General features: G+C 37.0%; 1 protein-coding gene across 6 annotated transcripts in view; it reads right to left on the bottom strand.

Moving 5' to 3' along the window:
* Positions 1-24,430, bottom strand: part of CadN (neural cadherin) — a 1,307,274-nt gene that overhangs the window by 99,593 nt on the left and 1,183,251 nt on the right. For all 6 annotated transcript variants that reach the window (XM_090383767.1, XM_090383766.1, XM_090383769.1 and 3 more), the window contains one exon: positions 2,741-2,988. In XM_090383767.1, coding sequence (XP_090239893.1) covers positions 2,741-2,988 — 248 coding nt within the window. The remainder of the gene's footprint in view (positions 1-2,740; positions 2,989-24,430) is intronic.

Here is a 24,430-nt window from a genome sequence, read left to right as displayed (position 1 = left end):
CAATTTGTGCAGCAGTCTTCCATGTGTAACAGTATCAAAAGCCTTTCTAAGATCCAAATATATAATATCAAAGTTATTCCCTGCATCCAGTTCTTTTGTGACTACATCATAGTATCCAATCAAATTGGTCAGGCAAGACCTGCCCTTAACAAAACCATGCTGCGTCTGAGCTATAACTGAATTCTTGTCTAGATGATCCTGCAGTGCTTCTTTAACCAGTGCCTCCATTAATTTACCTGGAACAGAAGTTAAACTAACAGGTCTATAATTACTTGTGTCAGCCTTTGATCCTCCTTTGTGAATTGGGGTTACATTTGCACATCTCCAGTCTATGGGTACCTCCCCTGAGTCCAAAGAAGCTCTCATAATTATGGCTAGGGGTTTGCATACTTCCTTTGCTGCCTCCTTTAATATAACTGGATAGATCCCATCCACCCCAGGTGCCTTTTTTATGTTTATCCTCAACAATCTCTCTTCCACTTTTCTCTCAGTTATTACAAAATCATCCAGCTCACTGCCAATGTTTACTTTACCTACATCATTCTCCTTCCTGAATAACTCCTCATGCGTGAATGTAGATGCAAAATACTCGTTTAGATTGTTAGCCACCTGAGCAGGATCCTCAACTGTTGAACCATCAATATCCAGTGGACCAATCTGATTCATCCCTTTCCTTCTCGAGTTCAAGTATGTAAAGAACTCCTTTCTGTTTTTCTTTGCATCCTTTGCCAAGGATTTTTCGTAGTCTGCCTTTGCCTGCCTAATCTCCTTTGTGACTTGGTTACAGACCAACTTATATCTATCATAGGCTTCCATGTCACCCATTAATTTGTATGTATCCCATGCATTTTTCTTCTCTGCCACATGTCTCATTAGTCCATCTGACAACCATTTAGGCCTAAACCTTGAACAATATTTCTTAGTTGGTATGTAAAGCCTGGTAGCCACCAAGATTAGTTCCTTGAATGCTTCCCATTTTGAGTTTGCTGTTGGTAACATCATCAGTTGGTCCCACTGTATAGAATTTAAATACTGTCTCAGACCATCATAGTCGCCTTTACGAAAACAAAAACCCTTCCCTTTACCTCTGATGGTAGTTACCTCCTTGAGTAAATCCCACTTCAACACACTGTGATCACTGCCACCTAGTGGTTCATTTATCTGCAGGTTCTTAATGCATGAAGAATCACTACTGATAATCAGATCAAGAGTATGGCTCCCTCTTGTTGCCTCACGAACATGCTGATGTAGAAAACAATCATCCAATAAATCCACAAAAGCCCTGCTAGTGTGTGAGTAACCAACCCCCAAATTCCAGTCAATATCTGGGAAATTAAAATCCCCCATTATAAGACTCTCTGATTTACTGGCCCACTCTATTTCCCTGTACAATATATTATTATACTCATCAGAGTCATTAGGCCTATAGCACACTCCTACTCTCAATTTTGATTTCCATATGCTTATGTCACACCAAACTGACTCGACACTGCCCTGTCCATCGATGTCAACTGGCTTCACTTCCTTTGACTTTATGTGTTTCTTAATTAATAGCATAACCCCTCCTCCCCTCCTGTCCTGTCTATCCTTTCTATATACATTGTATTCCCCAAATTCCAGTTCCGCATTACTTATATCTGTGTGACACCACGTCTCTGATATCCCAACAATATCTACCTTTGATGTTTTGAGCAATACCTCAAATTCATCAAATTTATTTACCAAACTCCTAGCATTGGTGTACACGCAGGTATACATGCACCTGTTTCTATTTTTAGCTACCCTAACACAACCCATGTGTTTACTTGTAACGCAATGACTACCAGCAGTCTCTGAAATATCCTGCATCTTGTTTTTCAGACTTCTGCTCATTTGAATAGAAGCAGTGCAAGAATCACTTCCACCTCTGCCAGTGGCTACTGTTAATCTATTAGTCCTTGTATCCCCCCCCCCCAACTAGCAGTTTTCCGACCCACCTAACACTGCCTCGACAGCATCAGCAAAAATTCTTGCACCCTTTCTATTTAAGTGTATCCCATCCCTGTAGAAGCAATCTCTCCTGTTAACAAGTACAGTCCAGGCTGAAAAAAATTCTACCCCTTGAGCCTTGCACAATCCCTCCAGGGCCGAATTGATCGACAAGGCTCTCATCATATACTCCCTCCTATCGTGTCTGGGCAGAATTGCAGACACTTTCAAGTTCAACCCTAATTCACGGCTTTTTTTCAACAGTGACCTGTACTTGCTAAGTAATTCCGCCGGTCTCCTACTCTTAATATCATTAGTGCCAACGTGTACAACTATATCACCTTTTGTGCCCTTAAAAGATGATATCCGCTCTACAACGTCATCAACCTTTGCCCCTGGCAGACATACCCTGGTCCTATTCCACCTATCCTTTTTACAAAGCATGTTCCCCGTTTCCCTGACAATAGAGTCACCAACAACTACTAGTTCCTGTGGGACCAGCGCATTCTGCCTAGGGGGCTGCCCCTGTGTTGCCATCAATAACAAATAACAAACATCAATAACAAATAGCATCAATAACACTCACAAGACTGTTCCCTGCCACAAATAACTTCAGAAAAGTGATGCATACTACACATATTTAATGGTTACAATTTAATATTATTATTTTTAATATTATTAACAGGAAAAAAAAAAAAAAAACAGTTCACATTAAATAAATTGTGGAAAGTCTACAATTTTAGCAATAAAGAAAAAAGCAAAACACCCTTACCAGCTCTCTGTTCAATGCCACAATGCCATTTAGCATGCTTGCTTTATAGTAAGGAGAACCGTGAGCTGAAAATCGTACATCAGTAATAGGTGGTCTCTCTTGTTTCAAAATTACACTAAAAATATCAACATTGTCTGGTCTTGTACTTGTAAGACTAGCTATGATATCTCGAAATTTCTGATATTTACTAGTTACTTGTCGGTTTTTATTCCAGTTCCAAACACGTATGAAATCTTCAGCACTAATTCCTAAAACAAAAATATTAAAAAAATAAATATCTAATCTAACAAGATAATCTTAAAATCTGCCAAATTAGTGAAAAAGAGCTAAAGATGTTCAACATGAATAATATCAGAGTAAAGTCAAAAATGTAAGTTTTTTGAAGATTTGAAGAATATTGAACATATAATTTTTCTTAAAATTCTTTTAACATTTAGAAATTACAACATAAATGCTACTTTGATCTTTTCGATATTATAAAAAAGTAAGATGACTTTCTCATCTTCTCTTCTGTTTATCTGATTAGCATGATTTAAACCACCTAGTAAATGACCCTATCCAATGAGGGCTGAGTACATTCAAAAATGGGCTCTCAAGACAGTCAGATCTTAAATAAATGACAGATTTACTTTTGCCTTCTCCCAAGTTTCTCTAAAAGATCATTGCATTTACAGTTTAAATTCTGCTGGCCAAAATTGACCTACTTTTCATTATCTTTTTAACATTTTACACTATCAAAAGGAAAGAATTTACATTTAGTCTTTAACCAGGGATCATGCTTGGCCACTAAATCTGAAATTCTCCACCTTAACAAATGAAACTGAGCTGTATACATTTACTTCCATGCCAAGTATATGGGTACGGTATATTCATCAACTTGTGCAAGTAGTATCACATTGAGAGCTCAACATAAGTTAGGAAGAAAGAAATGAAACAATTCTGATACGGCAATAGCCACAAAAAATAAATCAAAAATCAAATGTCCATCCCACTCCCCCAAAAAATAAAGATGGAAGTAAGAAAAGAAAAACTAAGGATTTTGGTCACTTAAAATGGAAAATATACTGAGGAAATTTTACCTTGAATGTTAGTATTAATGATATTAAATAATCGGAGATGTGAACATTTACTTAACAGAAACAAGGAAATGTTGAGAAAAAGTTGAGTTAGATTTAAATTTGAAAGTGTCTGCAAGACACTGCCACTGCTCAGACAAAATAAGAGAGAGTACATAATGACCTCATGTCAATTATCTCAGCCCTAGAGAGGCTGTTTTTATAGGGATGGAACACACTTAAAAAAATATTTGTGCAAGAATCACAAGCTCTAGGTACCATGTGTGAGTGGGAGCCATTCTTGTCCAATACTAAGCAGGCCCTTTTATTACTTTAAAATAAGTGAAATTGTTTCTTAGTTGAGCTTGGAAATTACTCAAAAATGAGAATCAAAGTAGGAGACACTTTTGCTGCCATTGTGTTCATCACATTGATATAGGAACAATATAAATACTGTTTAATATTCCTTTCTGTAATTCCATAGGAATATAATTAATATTAGAAGAGTTTTTTTTATAATTCCATAAATTATAAATGTATAACAATATGAATGTGACATAACATAATATATAATGTAAATTTAGAGCACAGTATACTACTGTTGCATTATGTGAAATAATATAACATTATTATTGTACTTATGTTTTTCTTAGTTTAATAAAGTATTTTCAATATAAAATAACTAAAATCATGCCTCACAGAAAAGCAAAAAAGGGCTCAGAGATGTGGGAATGCTTTGGCTCAGAAGTAACAAATCAGGCTTTACAGAATGCACTACTTGTGGCATGTTTGAAAATCCATCTCTAATGGGACATGATTCAGTGAATGGGGATGTTACTGTATTTTCAATGCAAAGAGCATGAGGAGATTAGGCAGAAAATCAGCATTTTGTTAGGGAATTATGAGAGCTTAGAGAGAAGGGTTATTGCTCTGTTCTTCAATGAATTAAAATAAAGGACACATCGAGTGCTAGGCTACCCAGCTCAATGCTCGACTTCACACTCATGCATCGAGCAGCACAGCAGGATTTCAAGAGGCACTGGTCCCACATGAAGTAGCTACTGATAGTGTTTCTATTGTCATGGAAATGGAAAATATATTGTGCAAAAAGGGAAGATGGAGGAGGAGTAGCTATCATCTTTCAAGGACACAAGGTGATTCTGCTGGTATTAATGATATTAAATAATAGGAGATATGAAGATTAACTTAACAAAAACAGGGCAATGTTGAGAAAAAGTTGTGAGTTAGAATTAAATTTGAAAGTGTCTGCAAGACACTGCTGCTCAGCCCTAGAGAGGCTGTTTTTATAGGGATGGAACACACTTAAATAAAATATTTGTGCAAGAATATTTGCTGATGCTATTAAGGGAGTGTTGGGTGGGTTGAAAAACTGCTAGGCTTGGGGAGGAAGGAAAAAGAGACTAACATATTAATAGTAGATGCATGCAGAGGTAAAAGTGATTATTGCAGAACTTCTATAAGGATGTGCAGTCACTAGGGCTTGCATAAAACCGAGAAATTTCAAAACCGAGTTTAACTGAAGTTTACTCTTAAAACCGGTTTTAAAACCGATTTTCTCAGACTTAGGGAAAATAATTAAAGGCTTATATAACACAGGTATTTATTTTATCTTGGGTAGATTGTACAAATCGTAATCAAATCTTTTAAACAAAATCTATCACCTCTTATAGTAAAAAAAATAAAAAAATTAAAATGCACCAAAAAAGTAACCAGCATGAGATTATACAAAATTACAAATTGTATTCAAATCCTTTGAATAAAAACTATCTTCTCGTATAGTTAGTTAGTTATTTGGGTTTTAGGAGCATTAGCAACTAAGGCCATATTGCTCCGGGAATATGCGGTGGTCATTCCCTGACCTTTCCACATCCTCCGTATTTGGTGGTGACGGGCTCGAACTCCGGTCTAATCAAGAAGCGTGTGCTACGCACTGCTGCTCCTTCCCACCTGGCTACGGAGGCGCCTTCTCGTATAGTAAACAAAAAAATAAATAAATAAAATAATAAGCCCTATAATAATAATAATAAATAAATAAAACTAATGTGAAAAAAAAACAGCTTGGGGAAATTACTTTACTATTTATTGCTCAGCTTTTTTCTGAAAATGATCCTTTAAAAAACAGAGTATATTAAGCATTTTTCCTGATAGACTTGACCTTATTTTTGTGTTAAAGAGACCAGTGATCGAAAACACTCTCAGATTGGACACTTGTTGGTTTAATGGTCAGCAGTGCTCTATAAACTTTCTCCAGCTTTTCACTTCTACTGCTAGTTGCCTCCAAAATTTTAAATTCTTTGCTGATTTCCAATTCGCTCCGATATTTTGAAGGCTCTTCAGTTAATCTCTTTATTACAATATCATACTCTCGCATGAGTGTATCTCCAACATCGGAACTAGACGCGTCTTTTTTTTCTTCTAAAAGAACAGTTCGTTTATTTTCAGTTTCTTCATTCAATGCTAAGACTCTTTCGGAATGTTTTGCAAATAATCTCTGATAAATCTCTTCAGCATGCTTTTTCAAAACTTGCTTACTTGGAACATCAAAAGTTCTTGAACCTGAATCTTCTTTCCTAAACTTTTTGGGGTTGTGCAGATGGCTCAGCAAAGCCACAGTTTGGCAATTTCGTCTTGCATTGTAACGCTGCAAAAGGCTTTGGTGAAACTTTAAAGCAAATAGGTTTTCTGTTGTATCAAGCTTAGCAAGTAGAAATTCTATTGAAGACTCTGCTTTAAGTAAGTCTGTATCTTCTGAGGTTAGAGCCTTCAGAATCATTTCAACTGGTCGCAAAGTTTCACATAGCAATTCAATTGTTTTCCAGTCATCGTCAGACACAGCCTCAGTTGACAGTACTGTACATAGAGCATTTGGAATGCAATTTTTCAATTTCAAAAATCTCTCAATCATATAGAATGTGCTATCCCATCTAGTCTTGCAATCTAATATAAGTTTTTATATTCTTTCCCATTAAATTTTGCTTTAACAAAATTTTGTAAGATGTCATTTTTGGTAGGCGATTTTCGAAAAAGCTTGCAAATTTTTCTGACTTTGTTAATAGTTTGTGCAATATTGGACACTGGATTGAAGAAACAAATGAGCTCATTGGTAAAGTCGGTTTGATAAAGCGTGCCTTGCTGTCTTTCTTCACTCAATCATCACTACTTTCTTCATTATTTTCATTTTATTCATTGTCTTTGGGAGACTCAGAGACTGTGGCACCATAAATGATTGCTTTTTCATAAAGTACATCTATAACTGACAGATGTATACAATGGACTATACATTGTTGATGATTAGGCGTAATTTTCTTGCCAAACTTAATCATCATTGCTGCTCCATCGGTGGTGCAGGCAACAATATCCTCATCCAAGTTCAAACCAAATTCCTTCAAGTGTCCACTCACAGTTTGCTCAGTTCTTCTGCTATCAAGTGAACCATTAATCTCAATAAGACCTAACGCCCAATGATTGTCTTTTGAATGCACATTTATATTCATATACCTTTTATTTTGTATAGACGTATATTCGTCTAGAGTCAATGAATACCGTGCACCCAAAACCAATGAATTTTTGAAATGCTGAATGAGTTCTTTCTTAGTTTTATAATAATTCAGAACCATATTTTTAATTCCATTCACTGAGGCTGGTGGTAATTTATCGTATTTATTTCTCTGAAGGTGAAGGCTTGATTGTATAAACTCACTCTTGGCAAATGAATTAAAAGAAAATCCATCTAAAGCGGCTAATTTTGAAATCTCTTCTTCCATAGATTTTTTAACGATAAAGTTTTGTAATGTTCTTACCATTTTTACGGGAGGTTCACTGTTATCTTGTTTAATGTCAATCTGATGCATTTTCTTTAAATGCAACATCAAAGATGATGTAGATCCTCCAGACGACTTCATTATCTTCTGACATTTCGAACATTGTGCTTCATCTTTGCTTTTTCAAGCAAAATAATTCCATACATTTGATTTCATCTTAGACATATTAAGAGTAATAAATATTAATTAGTAGGAATTTATATCACCGACAATTTTAAATAAAAATATTGAAGATAACAAAGGCACAATACTATAAGTCACTCGCGCAAGCATTGAATGAAGAGTCTAAATGAGGCAAGTTTCAATTTTCACGAAAGAAATTTTTTATTTATTTACTTGCAATTTTTTTCCCCCCAATTAAATCTATTCTATTTTCAAAAATACATAAAAGCTAAATTTGGTGAAGCTGCTTTTTGGAGAACATTTGATCGCAAATTTAATAGGAATAAAGAAGCAAAAAACTTTCTACGATTGTAATTTGATGCAATATTCAGCGAATCTGTTTCTAGTGGGTAACCATCAATAAGGCGCGTTCCATAATTTGCATGGCGAACAAGATAGATGGAACGGAGAAATGTTGAGCATTTTCTTTTATGCTATCGCTCCGACTCACTCAGTCATAAATGAGTACACCTGCATCGTGCCATGACACAGGTGGGAAGATAAAAGGCACCCCTCCTAGATTTGGGCCACTTGCCCATGAGATTCGTACCTAAACATAAAATAAAATAAAAAACATGTTTAAAACATAAAGCAGTTGAACGATCCAGACAAACGAACAAACAAAAGAAAATGTGTGTAAAAAAAAACTATATTCGAGGGCTAACTAAAAAAATATTAGAATCCGGTTTTAGAAGCTCGGTTTCGGTTTGAACAACTCAATATGAAAACTGGATTTAACCGGTTTATAAAACCGGTTTGCAAGCCCTAGCAGTCACCTGGAAGGTAAGGTACTAGGGATTACAAAGCCTGTTGGGGGGCAACAGCCCTTTATGGGACAAGCAAATACATGGACTATTAGGGTAACTAGAGCAAAAGTAGGCACAAATATACTTACTTTTACACTAATTCTAGGAATAAAGTAAAATAAATTTGGTGAAACTGAAGTGTTGATTATGTTAAAAATGTGGGCATTATAGGGATATCAGAAATGGAGCCACTCAGATTAATTTTAAAAGTAGGTATAGATTTATCATTTTCAGAGAAACAATGTCCATCGTGCTTCTTTCCATCCTATCAGCCTCTTGTATAATTTTCAGCTTAATTTCCAGGCTTAATTCTGTCTGTTTACATTTTGTCACCATAACAATACTAGATGAGATTTAATATAAACAAACTTTAAATTAATTTAAAGACACAAGTTCCAAAAAAAGCCATCAGCTCAGATAAAATAGTACAAAAAATAGATTATACTGTAGCAAAAAGCTCTTTGAATTGGCAAACAAAAGCAACTGACCTTAATTCCATGGAGAGCGAGGGAGTGTACGTAAACAACTTAGAAAATCTGTTTTTATTCTTTTGTTAATTTAACAATTCATCCTTCACAATGATGCTTTTCAGAGTGTGCTTACCATAAACTGGTTTTGTTTACACAAAGATAAATTCTAACAAGTCAGGAAGCAGAGAACCAGATGGCTAGAAGCAATAATAGGGGCAATAATCAGACAAATGTGCCAAGATTTCTACTAAACATACAAAATAACAATATTTATTTCTCACAGGATGAAAACGAACATACACAGATATACAGATGGGATCTATCCAGTTATATTAAAGGAGGAAGCAAAGGAAGTAAGCAAACCCTTAGTCATAATTATGAGAGCTTCCATGGAGTAAGGGGAGGTTGCCATGGACTGGAGGTGTGCAAATGTATGCCCAATTCACAAAGGGGGTTCACAGTGTACTGATGTGGGATTTACTTAAAGATGTAACTACCATCAGGGGAAGGGTTTTTGCTTTCGTAAAGGTGACTACAGTGGTCTCAGAGAGTTTTTAAATTCTATACAGTGGGACCACTGTATAGAATTCTATACAGTGATGAAGTTACTAACAGTGAATTCTAAATGGGAGGCCTTCAGGGACTTAATCTTGGAGGTAACTAGGCTTTTCATACCAACTAAGAAATACTGTTCAAAGTTTAGGCCTAAATGGATATCAAATGAATTAATACGGCTCATGACAGAGTACAAAAATGCACGGGATACATATAAATTATCAGATGACACAGAAGCCTATTGCAGATATTGCAGCAAAGAAAAACAGCATAGAGTTCATTACTTATGTAAACTCTAGAAGGAAAGGAATGAATCAGATGGTCGACTTAACATAGATGGTTTCACTATTGATGATCATGCTCAAGTAGCTGATGAACTGAATGATTATTTTGCATCTACATTCACACATGAGGAGTTATTCAATGAGGAGAGTGCTAGAAGTTTATCAAATGCTAACAGGGAGCTAAGTGATTTTGTAATAACTGAGAGCAAAGTGGAGGAGAAATTTTTGAAGTTAAACATAAGGAAGGCACCTGGGGTGGACGGGATCTATCCAGTTATATTAGAGGAGGCAGCAAAGGAAGCAAGCAAACCTTAGCCATAATTATGAAAGCTTCCTTGAACTCTGAGAAGGTCCCCATGAACTGGAGATGTACAACTGTGTCCCCAATTCACGGGGGAGGGGGGAATCAAAGGATGAGAGAAGCAATTACAAACCTGTTAATTTAACTTCTGTTTTGGAGAAAATAAGGGAGTCACTGAGTTAAAGAGGCAATGCACGATCATCTAGACAAGACTGCAGTAATAATTCAGACACAGCATGGGTTTGTTTAGGGGAATTCTTGTCTGACAAATCTGATTGGATATTATAATGTGGTCACAAAGGAACTGGATGCAAAGAATAATTTTGATATCATATACTTGGATTTTAGGAAAGCTTTTGATACCATGCCACATGGAAGACTATTCTACAAATTGGAGCAGTATGGCATTAAGGACAAATTGCTACAATGGATAAAAGGTTGGATGAGTGGGAGAAGACAGAGAGTGGTTATCAATGGACACTGCCCTTCATGGACAAATGTTATTAGTGGAGTCCCCCAGGGTTCGGTGGTGGGCCCATTGTTGTTTCGGTATTTATCAATGATACTGTTGAAGGTATATTATGGTTAATGTTAAGTTTTCAGACGATACGAAAGTTGGCAGGGTTGTTAATGAGAGTAAAGACAGTATGCTACTGCAGCAGGATCTAGAGAAGTTTGGTAAATAGGCCGAGACGTGGCAACTGAAGTTTAACATTGACAAATGCAAAGTACTGCACATGGGTAGCAGTAATCCGAGAGAAATGTACAAATTGTGTGACACTACACTCAAGGAAGTGGAGAATGAAAAAGATCTGGGGGTTGATTGTGCAGTCAGATATGAAGTTCTCTGAGCAGTGCAGATGGGCTGCCAGAGCAAGTCATAGAGTCTTATCAATGCTATATAGGAATTTTGCTAGCAGGGACAAGGAGGTGATTATCACGTTGTACAAGGCAATGGTCAGGCCACACCTTGAGTACTGTATACAGGTCTGGAAGTCTCATTTTAGGAAGGATGTAGAGCTGCAGGAATGAGTACAGAGAAGGGTAATGAGAATGGTGAGTGGAACAAAAGGTTGTAGTAGTAGTGGCATTTGATGCAAAAAAGCAAGTGTATGAGCTAATGCAGCATCAACCAAAAAAAAAAAAAAAAAAAAACAAATCACACCATTCCCTCCAAATGCCTGTCCAGTTCCTCCTTAAATTTATTCAACCAATCAACTTCCACAACGACAGATGGAAGTTTGTTCCAGCAATTAACCACCCGCTAGCTAAAGGCAAATTTCCACACATCTAATCTACATCTGTCTTTTCTTAATTTGAATTTATGCCCCCTTAGGTTCGTAATCTGAACAAGTGGAAGGATCCCATCAGAATTCAGCGTGCTCACCCCATTCAAGGCCTTATACACCTCAATCAGATCACCTCGCAGGTGCCTAGTCTCCAGCCACTGCAATTTGCAGAACTTAAGACTCTCTTGGTAAGAGGATCCCTTCATTCCCCTCACCAATCTTGTTGCCCTTCTCTCTACACACTCAAGTAAATCTACATCCTTCCTAAAATGAGGCCTCCAGACCTGTACGCAGTACTCAAGGCGTGGCCTGACCATTGCCTTATACAGAGGGACAATCACCTCCTTCTCCCTGCTAGCAAAATTCCTATATATAATTGACAAAACCCCATTACCTGCCCTGGCAGCCTGTCTGCATTGCTCAGAAAACTTCATATCTCACTGCACAATTACTCCCAGGTCTTTTTCATTTTCTACCACCTTAAGTGTAGTACCACACAGTTGGTACGTTTCTCTGGGGTTACTTCTACCCATATGCAGTACTTTGCATTTGTCAAGGTTAAACTTCAGTTGCCACTTCTTAGCCCATCTGCCCAAATTATCTAGATCCTGTTGCAGTAGCACACTGCCATTACTGTCATTAACAACCCTGCCTACCTTTGTATCATCTGCAAACTTCGACATTAAGCTTGATATACCTTCATCAATATCATTGATAAATATACAAAACAACAGTGGACCTAACACCGAACCCTGTGGGACTCCACTAATAACATTAGTCCAAGAAGAGCAGCACCATTGATTACCACCCTCTGTCTTCTCCCACTTAACCATCCTTTTATCCATTGTAGCAACTTACCCTTAATACCATTCTGCTCCAATTTGTAAAACAGTCTTCCATGCGCAACAGTGTCAAAAGCTTTCCTGAAATCCAAATATATGATATCAAAATTATTTTTTGCATCCAGTTCCTTTGTAACCACATCATAATATCCTATCAAATTTGTCAGACAAGACTTTCCCTTAACAAACCCATGCTGTGTCTGAATTATTGCTGCAGTCTTGTCTAGATGATCCTGCAATGCATCTTTAACCAGCGACTCCATTATTTTACCCGGAACAGAAGTTAAACTAACTGGTCTGTAATTACTCGTGTCACCCTTCGATCCCCCTTTGTGAATTGGGGATACATTTGCACATCTCCAGTCCATGTGAACCTCTCCTGAGTCCAAGGATGCTCTCATAATTATGGCTAAGGGTTTGCTTAGTTACTTTGCCGTCTCCTTTAATATAACTGTATAGATCCCATCCATCCCAGGTGCTTTTCTTACGTTTAACTTCAACAATTTCTCTTCCACTTTGCTCTCAGTTATTACAAGATCATTAAGCACCCTGCTACAATTTGATAACCTTCTGCCATTTTCTAACCTTAATAATTCCTCACATGTGAATGTAGATGCAAAATACTCATTCAGTTTGTTTGCTATCTGAGCAGGATCATCAACAGTCGAACCATCGATGTCAAGTGGACCAATCAGATTCATCCCCTTCCTTTTAGAGTTTATATAAGTAAAGAAATCCTTGCTTTTTTTCTTAGCATCTTTTGCCAAGGATTTCTCGTAATCTGCCTTCGCCTGCCGAACCTCCTTTGTGACCTGATTACAGATTAACTTATATCTGCTGTAGGCTTCTGAGTCGCTTGATAATTTATATGCATCCCATGCATTTTTCTTCTCTGTTACGAGTCTCATTAGTTCATTTGACAACCATTTAGGCCTAAACCTTGAACAATATTTCTTAATAGGTATGAAACTTTCAGTAGCTTCCACGATTAATTCCTTGAATGCTTCCCACTTAGAATTTACTGTTGGTAACATCGTCAGTTTATCCCACTGTACAGAATTTAAAAACTGTCGGAGACCACTGTACTCGCCTTTACGGAAGCAAACACCCTTTCCTTTACCCCTGATGGTAATTAAATCTTTAAGTAAATCCACATCAGTACACTGTGATCACTGCCACCTAGTGGTTCCTTTATCTGCAAATTCTTAATACACGAATAATCACTGCTGATAACCAGATCAAGAGTATTACTTTCTCTGGTTGCCTCTCGAACATGCTGCTGCAGAAAGCAATCATCCAATAAATCCACAAAAGTCTGACTAGTGTGTGAGTAACCAACCCACAAGTTCCAGTCAATATCTCCGAAGTTAAAATCCCCCATTATAAGACTTTCCGATTTACTAGCCCACTCTATTTCTCTGCACAATTGTTCACTGTACTCATTCGAGTCATTAGGCCTATAACACACTCCTACTCTTATTTTTGCTTTCGCAGTGCTTATGTCACACCAATGACTCAAGAGTGCACTGTTCATCTATATCAACTGGATGCACTTCTTTTGATTTTATGTTTTTCTTAATTAACAGCATAACACCTCCTCCCTTTCTATCCTGTCTATCCTTTCTGTACACATTGTACTCCCCAAATTCCAGTTCAGCATTCCTTATATCTGTGTGACACCACGTCTCTGATATCACAATATCCGCCTTTGATGTCTTGACCAACACTTCAAATTCATCAAATTTATTTACTATACTTCTAGCATTGGTATACATGCAAGCATACATGCACCTATTCCTATTCCCAGCCACTCTAACACATCCCATATACCCACCTGTTTCACGATGACTGACATCCGTCCCTGAAACCCCCAACACCCCTCGCTCCAGGTCGCTACTTATTCTAATAGAAGTTGTGCAAGAATCACCTTCACCTCTGCCTACGGCTACTGTTAAACTATTAGTCCTTGTATCTCCCCAAGCTAGCAGTTTTCCGACCCACCTAACACTGCCTCGATAGCATTAGCAAATATTCCTGCACCCTTTCTATTTAGGTGTATCCCATCCCTATAGAAGCAGTCTCTCCTGTTAAAAAGTACAGTCCAGGCTGAAAAAAATTCTACCCCTTGAGCCTTACACAATCTTTCCAGGGCCGAATCGATCGACAAGGCTCTCATCATATTCTCATCATCCTATCGTGTCTGGGCAGAATTGCAGACACTTTCAAATTCAACCCTAATTCACGGCTTTTTTTCATCAGTGACCTGTATTTGTTAAGTAATTCTGCCAGTCTCCTACTCTTAATATCATTAGTGCCAACGTGTACAACTATATCACCTTTTGTGCCCTTAAAAGATGATATCTGCTCTACGTCATCAACCTTTGCCCCTGGCAGACATACCCTGGTCCTGTTCCATCTATCCTTTCTACAAAGGATGTTTCCCGTTTCCCTGACAATAGAGTCACCAACAACTACTGGTTCCTTTGAAACCAGTGCAATCTGCCTTGGGGGTTGCCGCTGTGTTGCGCGATGACCAAGTGCAAGCTCTGGCATTGATGTGGGCAGCTGAGAGCCCGATGGGCCCCTCAATTTAGATCTTTCGAGGGCATCCACCCTGTCTTTCAAACTCTCATATAGGCCCATAACAACGCTGAGTTGTCGCCTGATTTCCTTACACTCTTTAAATCGCGCACACACAAAGACATCCCCCATGGCAATATCATGTTCCGTTCCAGATAGTTCGGCAAACATTTCACAAGTTGCACATTTTTTAAGGCTGTGATGCGTTGGAGAATTGCCCCCCCTCAGTTCTCCCCCGAATCACAGCACTCCTACCACTTTGTGCCTGTTGCTTTGCTGCTCTAGTTTGGGGCATGATATTTTAAATTAATAAGATCAATAAATTAAATTAAATTAAATGTCAATACTATGCTGTCTAATAGAAACAGTGAAGCGTATTACTGTTTCTATAATTATACGTTAGAGCTACCTAACTACTTCAATTAAAAATTTGAATTCCCTATCACTGTATACAAAAACAATGCCTGCAATATTCGAACAAAATAACGGTTTTATAAAGTATTACGTATATCTACAAAAACTGTTTATATAAATTAAAATAAAAAAAAAACAGCGTAATTAGAACTATAAGACTACGTATTAAGTACAATATAAAATAACAATTATGTAAATAAAAAGCAAAAACATATCGTTTTTTTCGGAGCCTGTAACTCGCAGCTGTATTTTCTAAAGAGAGTCAGCGCCAGGGGGCGCTGACTCTCTTTAGAAAGTCTTTTCTTTTGAAAGTCTTTAGAAAGTCTTGTTCTTTTGTATATTTATCAATGGTATTGATGAAGGTATATCAGGTTTAATGTCCAAGTATGCAAATGCTACAAAGGTTGGCAGGGTTGTTGATGACAGTAATGGCAGTGTGTTACTTCAAAGGATCTAGAAAAGTTGGGCCGATCAGCTGAGAAGTGGCAACTGAATTTTAACATTGACAAATGCAAAATACTGCATATGGGTAGAAGTAATGCCAGAGAAAAATACCAACTGTGTGGTATTTTTCTCTGGTGGCTACACTTAGGGTGGTAGAAAATAAAAAAAGACCTGGTAGTAATTGTGCAGTTAGATATGAAGTTTTCTGAGCAGTGCGGACAGGCTGCCAGAGCAGGTCATGGGGTATTGTCAGTGATATACAGGAATTTTGCTAGTGATTATCCCTTTGTATAAGGCAATGGCCAGGCCACACCTTGAGCACTGCGTACAGGCCTTGTAGGCTTCATTTTAGAAAGGATGTAGAGTTGCTTGAGCGGGTACAGAGAAGGGGTCCTCTTATCAAGAAAAGCTCCAGACACTGCAAATTGCAGTGTCTGAAGACTAAGCACCTGCAAGGTGATCTGAATGAAGTGTATAAGGCCTTGTATAGTTTGAGTAGGCTCAATGCTGATGGGATACTTCCTTTTGCTCAGATTACAAACCTGAAGGGACATAAACTCAAACTGAAGAAAGAAGTTATAGAATAGGTGTGTAGAAATTCGCTTTTAGCCAGTGGGTAGTTGATTGCTGAAATAAACTTCCGTCTGTCATTGTGGTAGTTGATAGCTTAAATAAATTGAAGGAGGAACTGGATAACTTTTAGATGGAATGGAAGTGTGAAATTGTTTTTTTTTTTTTTTTTTGGCTGAGGGTACATAAGCTCATACGCTTGCATTCATGCATCACATCTCTACTATTACTAGATTATGCAATCATTTTGCCAGGTGTGAATTATCATTTCATATTATACAGTGATTAGACCAGATCTTGAATACTACATAGAGGTCTGGGAGCCTCATTTCAGCAAAGCAACATGCACAAAGTAGTGAGAGTGCTGTGACTCATGGGAGAATCAAAGGGGACGATTCTCCAATGCATCACAGCCTAAAGAAACGACAAATTGTGAAATGTTTGCAGACCTTTCTGGAACATGACATGATCTAGCGAAGGAGAATGTCTTTGTGTGTGCAGAGAGTGTGAAGAAATTAGAGCCAATTCAGCTTTCTGATGGGTGGCTATGAGAGTTTGAAGAATAGGGTAGATGCCTTCAAAGGAATTAAAATGGGGAACCTATCAAGCTCTCAGCTGCCCAACTCAATGCCAGAACTCACTCTTGTGCATCAGGCAATACAGCGGCAATCTTCAGGGCAGAATGCACTGGTCCCACAGGAGCTAGTTATTGTTAGTGACATTATTATCAGGGAGACGGAAAATATATTATACAAAAAGGATAGGTGAATAGAACCAGGGTTTGTCTGACAGGGACAAAAGTTTATGATATTGTAGAGCAGATTTAATCTTTTAAGGACATAAAGGGTGATGTCATTATACATGTTGGCACTAATGACATTAAGAGTAGGAGATCTGCAGACTTACTTAACAAGTATAGGTCAATGTTGAAAAAAAAAGAGTTGTGAGTTAGGGTTAAATTTAAAAGTATCTGAAATTCTGTCCAGATACTATACAAGTGAGTATATGATGAGAGCCTTGTCAATCAATTTGGTCCTGGAGAGATTTTGCGGGGCTCATCAGGTAGAATTATTTTTCTCAGTGTGATCTATGCCGGTGAGATTGTTTCGACAGGAATGGGATACACTTAAATAGAAAGGGTGCAAGAATATTTGCTGATGCTATCAAGGCAGTGTTCAGTGGGTTAGAAAACTACTACTTTTTAGAGATTCACAGATTAATAGATTAACAGTACCTACAGGCAGAGGTTAAAGTGATTTTTGCATTGCTTTTATTGGAGTGAGCAGCAGCCTGGAAAGCAATATGTTGGAGATTTCAAGGACTGCTGGGAGTCATCATAGAACAAGTTAATACATGGGTTGTTTTAGAGTAACTATGAGTAAGAACAGGTGCATGTATGTAAACTTACACGTACACCAATGCGAGGAGTATAGTGAATAAATTTGATAAATTTGAGATGCTCGTGAAGACATCAAAAGTGGATATTGTTGTTATATCAGAGACAGGTGTCACACAGAGATTAGGAATTCAGAATTGGAATTTGGGGAGTACAATGTGTACAGAGAGGGTAGACAGGATAAAAGGGGAGGAGGAGTGATGATATTAGATAAGAAACACAAAATCTAAGGCAGTGCATCCAGGTGGCATGGGACAATGCAGTGTTGAGTCAGTTTGGTGTGACATAAGCACTGGGAAAGCAAAGTTGGAAGTAGGAGTGTGTTATAGGCCTAATGACTCTGATGAGTACAACGAACAACTGTACAGAGAAAAAAGTGAGCAGTAAATCATATTTTCTTATAATGGGCGATTTTAACTTCCCAGATACAGACTGGAACTTGTGGGTTGGCCACTTGCAACACGAGCAAGACTATTGGATCATTGTTTTCTACAGTAGCATGTATGAGAGGCAACCAGAGGGACTAATACTCTTAATCTGATTATCAGCAGTGATTATTCATGCATTAAGAATTTGAAGAAAGAGGAACCATTAGGTGTCAGGGATCACAGTACTGCTGTGAGATTTAATCAAAGCTGTAACTATCATCTTAGGTAAAGGGAAAGGTTTTTGCTCTCGTAAAGTGACTACAGTTGTCGCAGAGATTTTTTAAATTTAATTATACAGTTGGACCAATTGATGATGTTACCAACAGCAAATTCTAAATGGGAAGCATCCAAGGAATTAATCTTAGAAGCTACTAGGCTTTTCATACCAACTGAGAAATACTCTTAAAGGTTTAGGCCTAAATGGATTTCAGATGAACTAATGTGACTCATGGAAGAGAAGAAAAATGCATGGGAAGCATATAAATTATCAGGAGACACAGATGCCTATGGTAGATATAAGATAGTCTGTAATCAAGTCACAAAGGGCATTAGCATTAGTAGAAGCACATGATACAAGAAAGCAAGCTTATTCAGCATCAGCCAAAAAAAAAAAAAAAAAAAAAAACACTTCCCATTTCACTGATCTATTCATTCCAAATATTTGTCTAGTTCTGCCTTGAATTTATTTAAGCTTTTCAACTTCCACAACAACAGATGGAAATTTATTCCAGCAATCAACTACCTGCTGGCTAAAGGTAAACTTCTGCATATCTCTTCTACAATTGTATTTCCTCAGTTTGAATTAGTCAAGCAGAGACAAAGATTTACTTATGTAAGCTCTAGAATGAAGGGGATGAATCAGATTAGTCCACTTCATATCAACTGTTCAAGATTCTGCTCAGGTAGCTGAGAAACTGAATGGATATTTTGCGTCTACATTCACATATGATGAATTTGTAGGGAAGTGGAGGCCAGAAGCTCGTCAAACTCTAACTGGGAGTTAAATGTTTTTGTTGCACCTGGCCCTTTGCTATGATTATGAGGGCATCCATGGACTCAGCGGTGGTCCCCACAGACTAGAGATGTGCAAATGTATTCCAAATTTACAAAGAGGGATCGAAAGGTGACATGAGTAATTACAGACCTGCTAGTTTAACTTGTGTTCTGGGGAAATTAATGGAGGCACTGGTTCAAGAAGCATTGCAGGTCATCTAGACAAGACTACAGTTACAGTTCAGACACAGCATGGGTTAGTTAAGGGGAAGTCTTGTTTGACAAACTTGATTGAATACGATGATGTGATCACAAAGAAACTGGATGCAAAAAATAACTTTGATATATATTTGGATTTTAGGAAAGATTTTGATACTGTTGCACATGAAAGACTACTGTACAATTTGAAGGAGTATGGCATTAAGAGCAAGTTGCTACAATGGATAAAAGGAGTGGGAGAAGACAGAGAGTGGTAATCAATGGACACTGCTCTTTTTATGGACTAATGTTAATAGTGGAGTTCCCCAGGGGTCTGTGTTGGGCCCATTGTTGTTTTCTGCATTTATCAATGATATTGATGAAGGTATATCAAGTTTAATATTCAAGTTGGCAGATGATATGAAGGTTAGTAGGGTTGTTAATGACAGTACGGATGGAATACTACTGCAACAATATCTGAAAAGGTTGAGCAGATGGACTAAGAGGTGGCAACTAAAGTGTACCATTGACAAATGCAAAATACTCCATATGGGTAAGTTTAATCCCAGAGTAACATACCAACTGGGTGGTACTACACTCAGGATAGTGGAGAATGAAAAAAACCTGAAGATAATTGTGCAGTCAGTTGTAAAGTTTTCTGAGCAGTGCAGACAGGCTGCAAGAGAGGGTTTTTATCAGTGATATATAGAAATTTTGCTAGCATGGGTTAAGCAGGTGATTATCCCCTTGTAGAAGGCAATGGTCAGGCCACACCTTGAGTACTGCATACAGGTCTGGAGGCCTCATTTCAGGGCAGATGTTGAGCTACTAGAATGAATACAGAGAAGAGCAATGAAATAAATGAGTGGAACAAAGGGTTGTTACTATGAAGAAAAGCTTAAGTTTTGTAAATTACAATGTCTGGAGACTAGACACCTGTGAGGTGATCTAACTGAGATGTATAAGGCCTTGAATGGTGTGAGCAGGCTCAGTGACAAGATACTTCCGCTTGCTCATATAAAGAACCTGAGGAGCTATAGATTCATTAGCATTAGTAGAGGCATATGACACAAGAAAGCAAGCTTATGCAGAATCAGCCAAAAAAAACCGCTCCATTTTACCGCTCAGTTCGTTCCAAATACCTGTCCAGCTGAGCCTTAAATTTATTTAGGCTATCAACTTCCACAACAAAAGATAGATCCTGTTGCAGCAGCGTACTGCCATTAGTGTCCTTAACAACCCTGCCAATCTGCAAACGTGGACATTAAGCCTGATATTCCATCATCAATATCATTTATAAATACAGAAAACAACAATGGGCCCAACACTGAACCTTGAGGGACTCCACTAATAACATTAGTCCATGAAGAGCAGTGTCCATTGATTACCACTCTGTCTTCTGCCACTCAACCATCCCTTTATTCATAGCAGCAATTTGTCTCCAATGCCACACTGCTCCAATTTGTGTAGCAGTCTTCCATGTGTAACAGTATCAAAAGCCTTTCTACTCCGGGGGCTCACATCTGGTGAGTATGGGCTTGGCACACCCAGGGTCCTGAACTGGATATAATCATTCTTCTCTTTGTTGGTGATTCCCTTCTACTTTTCTCTCTCTCTCTCTCTCTCTCTCGTTTTTTTTTTTTTTTTTTTTTTTTGGCTGTTGCAGCATAAGCCTCAGGCTTCCTTGCACTATATAGCTAATAAAAATAATAAGAAGATCCAAATATATGATCTCAAAGTTATTCCATGCATCCAGTTCCTTTTTGACCACATCATAGTATCCAATCAAATTGGTCAGACAAGACTTCCCCTTAAAAATTCAAATTGAGGAAAGACAGTTGTAGAATAGATGTGCAGAAGTTTGCCTTTAGCCAGCAGGTAGTTGACAGCTGGAACAAACTTCCATAAAACTTCCAGACAAACCTTTGTAGTGAATGGATGGGTGAAACAGGAAGGGTTTTCTTTTTTGTTTTGGCTGATGCTATATAAGCTTGCTTTATTGCATCATATGCCTCTACTAATGCTAATGTGATCTGTTATTATTATTATTAGCCATATGGTGCAAAGAAGCCTAAGGCTTATGCTGCACCAGCCAAAAAAAAAAAAAAATTTTAATTACCCCAAGAGAGAGAGAGAGAGAGAGAGAGAGAGAGAGAGAGAGAATCACCAAGAAAAAGAAGAATGATGATATCCAGCTCAGGACCATGAGTGTGCCAAGCCCATACCCACCAGATGTGAGCCGCTAGTGATACTTTTGTAGGAGGTTCACAGATGTCTTCTGTTAACTGCCATGTATATAAACTAGGTTCACGTTTCTATACTACTTCAATTTTTTATTTTTATACTTTCTATTTTACTTCAGTTTTTTATTTACTTCAGTTAGTTACTTAGTTAGTCTCGATTTACTTCAATCAGGTCTCTGCAACCAGAGACCTGATTGAAGTGTTTTAATCTTTAAATTAACTCAGTATACTTAATTCTAATGGCTTCTTTACTCTTTTTCAGATGACACACATAGCGGGGGGGGGGGGGGGTTAAAAAAAAGGAGATTGCAGCTAAGATGTACGAAAATTTGCTCTCAGCCAGATTAATTAATTGTTGGGTAAAACTTCCACTTAGTGTTATAAAAACAGATAGTTTAAATAAATTTAACTTGGCAGTGGATGTGCGGCATCTGACAAGTAACTTTCAGAAATAATGCTGCTGCATTACCTTTTAATTAATGATTAAAAATCTGAAATTATTTCTAGTTTTCCAAATCTAGTTAAAATTTTACTGCAGTAATTCCTAAATTATTTTCTTTCAGTTTGCTGCAAGTAATTAACCACAAGCACTATTTATGTAACACATTTTCATGAATAGTACCATGGGAACTGATTTTACTATGAACTTTGAATTTCATGTGTGTTTAACATTCAAGATTAACTGCCCTTTCAGCCCCACAAGTTAAGTTAAGCAAGATGGGCACTACACTGCAGGAAGCAAAATAAGTAGGTATCACATGTTGCACATTGTGAACCACACTAAATTTGAAATGAAATTTTAAAACTGAAGTCTGGAATAGTATCTAATATGTAAATATATTTTTTAAAATTTTTCAGAAGTATTTATATATGTAATAAGCAGAAATACATGCACACATTTTAAATTTCATGCACTTACTGGTCTTTTCAACTGAAAAATTGATCTGGATAATATGTTCAAGTCTATATTTTTTACCTAACATATATATATTTTTTTTAATTTTCACAAGAAATAATATTTTTTCTGATTTTTTTTTTTAAATAACAAGTGATGAAAATAATAAATTTTAAAAAAAATACAGTAAGTACAACAATATTTTAAGAAAGGGTGAAATTCAAATAAAAGGTGAAATATTTCACCTTTTCTTTGAATTGTCAATTTTGGACAATTCAAAAGTACACAAGTTTTTTTACAGAAATTGAAAAACAAAAAACCCAATGGCACCTGTCAGATGCTGCACCAACATTTCAGCTATAAGATTAGTACCACAACTGCTGCATTAAGGAAAGATCTTGCAAATTATTAGGAGAGATAGAGCGGTGATGCAAGTTTTTTTTTTTTTTTTTTTTGGTTGATGCTGTATGAGCTTGCTTCCTTGCATCATTTTCCATTATTAATTCTAATCCAAAGTGGTTCTATTAGCTCACTTAATGTGAGAAATTAATTAAATGAGGATACCACAACCTGTAATCTCTGCTCTGAAGATCTACTTTAATGGCAATATGCAAAAAATAAACCAAACCTACTATAAAACCAAGAGCATCAATGGTTCAATACTTCTACAAACTTCTACGTATGATGGAAAGCAAATTAAAGAAAACTTTTAAGCTGCTATGGTAATTACCCATACTTCTATAATGGGGAGGGGATATTAACAGAATCTACATAGGAAAAGAAAACAGCTGGTGTCCACAAGGCATCAATAACTGCAGGACATGTAGCATTTCAATCACTTCAGGCTGACTCATGTCATTCAAAGAAAAAACTCTTTTCAGACAACAAGAAATCTGTTTGAGAAATGAGAGTCAGTTTGTTTGTTTGTTTTAAGAATTCTTGGCGCAAGAGCTCCTGCGGCTAAAATGCGCCTATAAAATTTTATTTTATATAATGGTTATGAGAGTCAGGCTTGAGTGAAGTGGACTTGGAAGTGAAAGAGAGAAACTATATAATCCTTTTATTTTCATAATTGTTTTGTGATAAGCTACAGGAGGAAAGTTTTAGTGTCAGAACAAAATATGTCCCTTATAAATCTGGCAAACCCGTTCTTGAGCAGTTAGTTATTTTTACATTAAATTTTAGTTATTTATGTTTTAGTTAGTTATTTTAACATTAAATTTTATTTTATTTATTTTTACAATACATTTTTGCATTCAAGTTTTGTTACTTTCCACTTAGAAGTATTATTCTTCACAGTTATAATGCCTACATAATGCCTGTTTAATATGCTTTTCACCATATACATTAGAAACAGTTAATTGACTTTTCAGAAACAAAAATAACAATTATATCTTTTGTGGAGAATGGATCAATGCATTCAGATTATTTCTAATTGGATGACTACTGCACAACTAATTTTTCAGTGATTTTTGAGTGAAAATATATCTACAGTTTGCAATGCACACCAAAAAATATATACACAGTCAGAACTAACTACACCTGTTAGTTCTTTTAGAGAATGTAGATACAAATTATTCCAATAGCTGTAATAGCCAGCCTCAACAGGAAAATTTCTAGTAGGATTAACATATTAAATACAAACACATTTAAAAACAAAAAAATTTGTTTTTAGCAATTTGTTGTTAGCTGTTTATCCACTGCAGGAGAATAGTTGCTCTGAAATTATATGAAACTGAAACTGTAAGATGAAATTGCAACTTAAAAGGTAAATAGGCCAGCACTGGCTAACAACAACATTATTATTAAAGTTGGAAAAAAGTCCTTCTGACTTTGTCAGATCAGGACTTTTTAAGAAGTCCATGTCCAGCTTGGTAATAATGCTATCATTTTGAGATTGGTTACAAAAAATTTCAAATAATT

The sequence above is a fragment of the Mastigoproctus giganteus genome, chromosome 10 (genome assembly GCF_048544385.1).
Source record: "Mastigoproctus giganteus isolate SK-2022 chromosome 10, ASM4854438v1, whole genome shotgun sequence".
In the NCBI taxonomy this organism is placed as follows: Eukaryota; Metazoa; Arthropoda; class Arachnida; order Uropygi; family Thelyphonidae; genus Mastigoproctus; species Mastigoproctus giganteus.
This window is presented reverse-complemented; position numbering and strand designations above follow the sequence as displayed.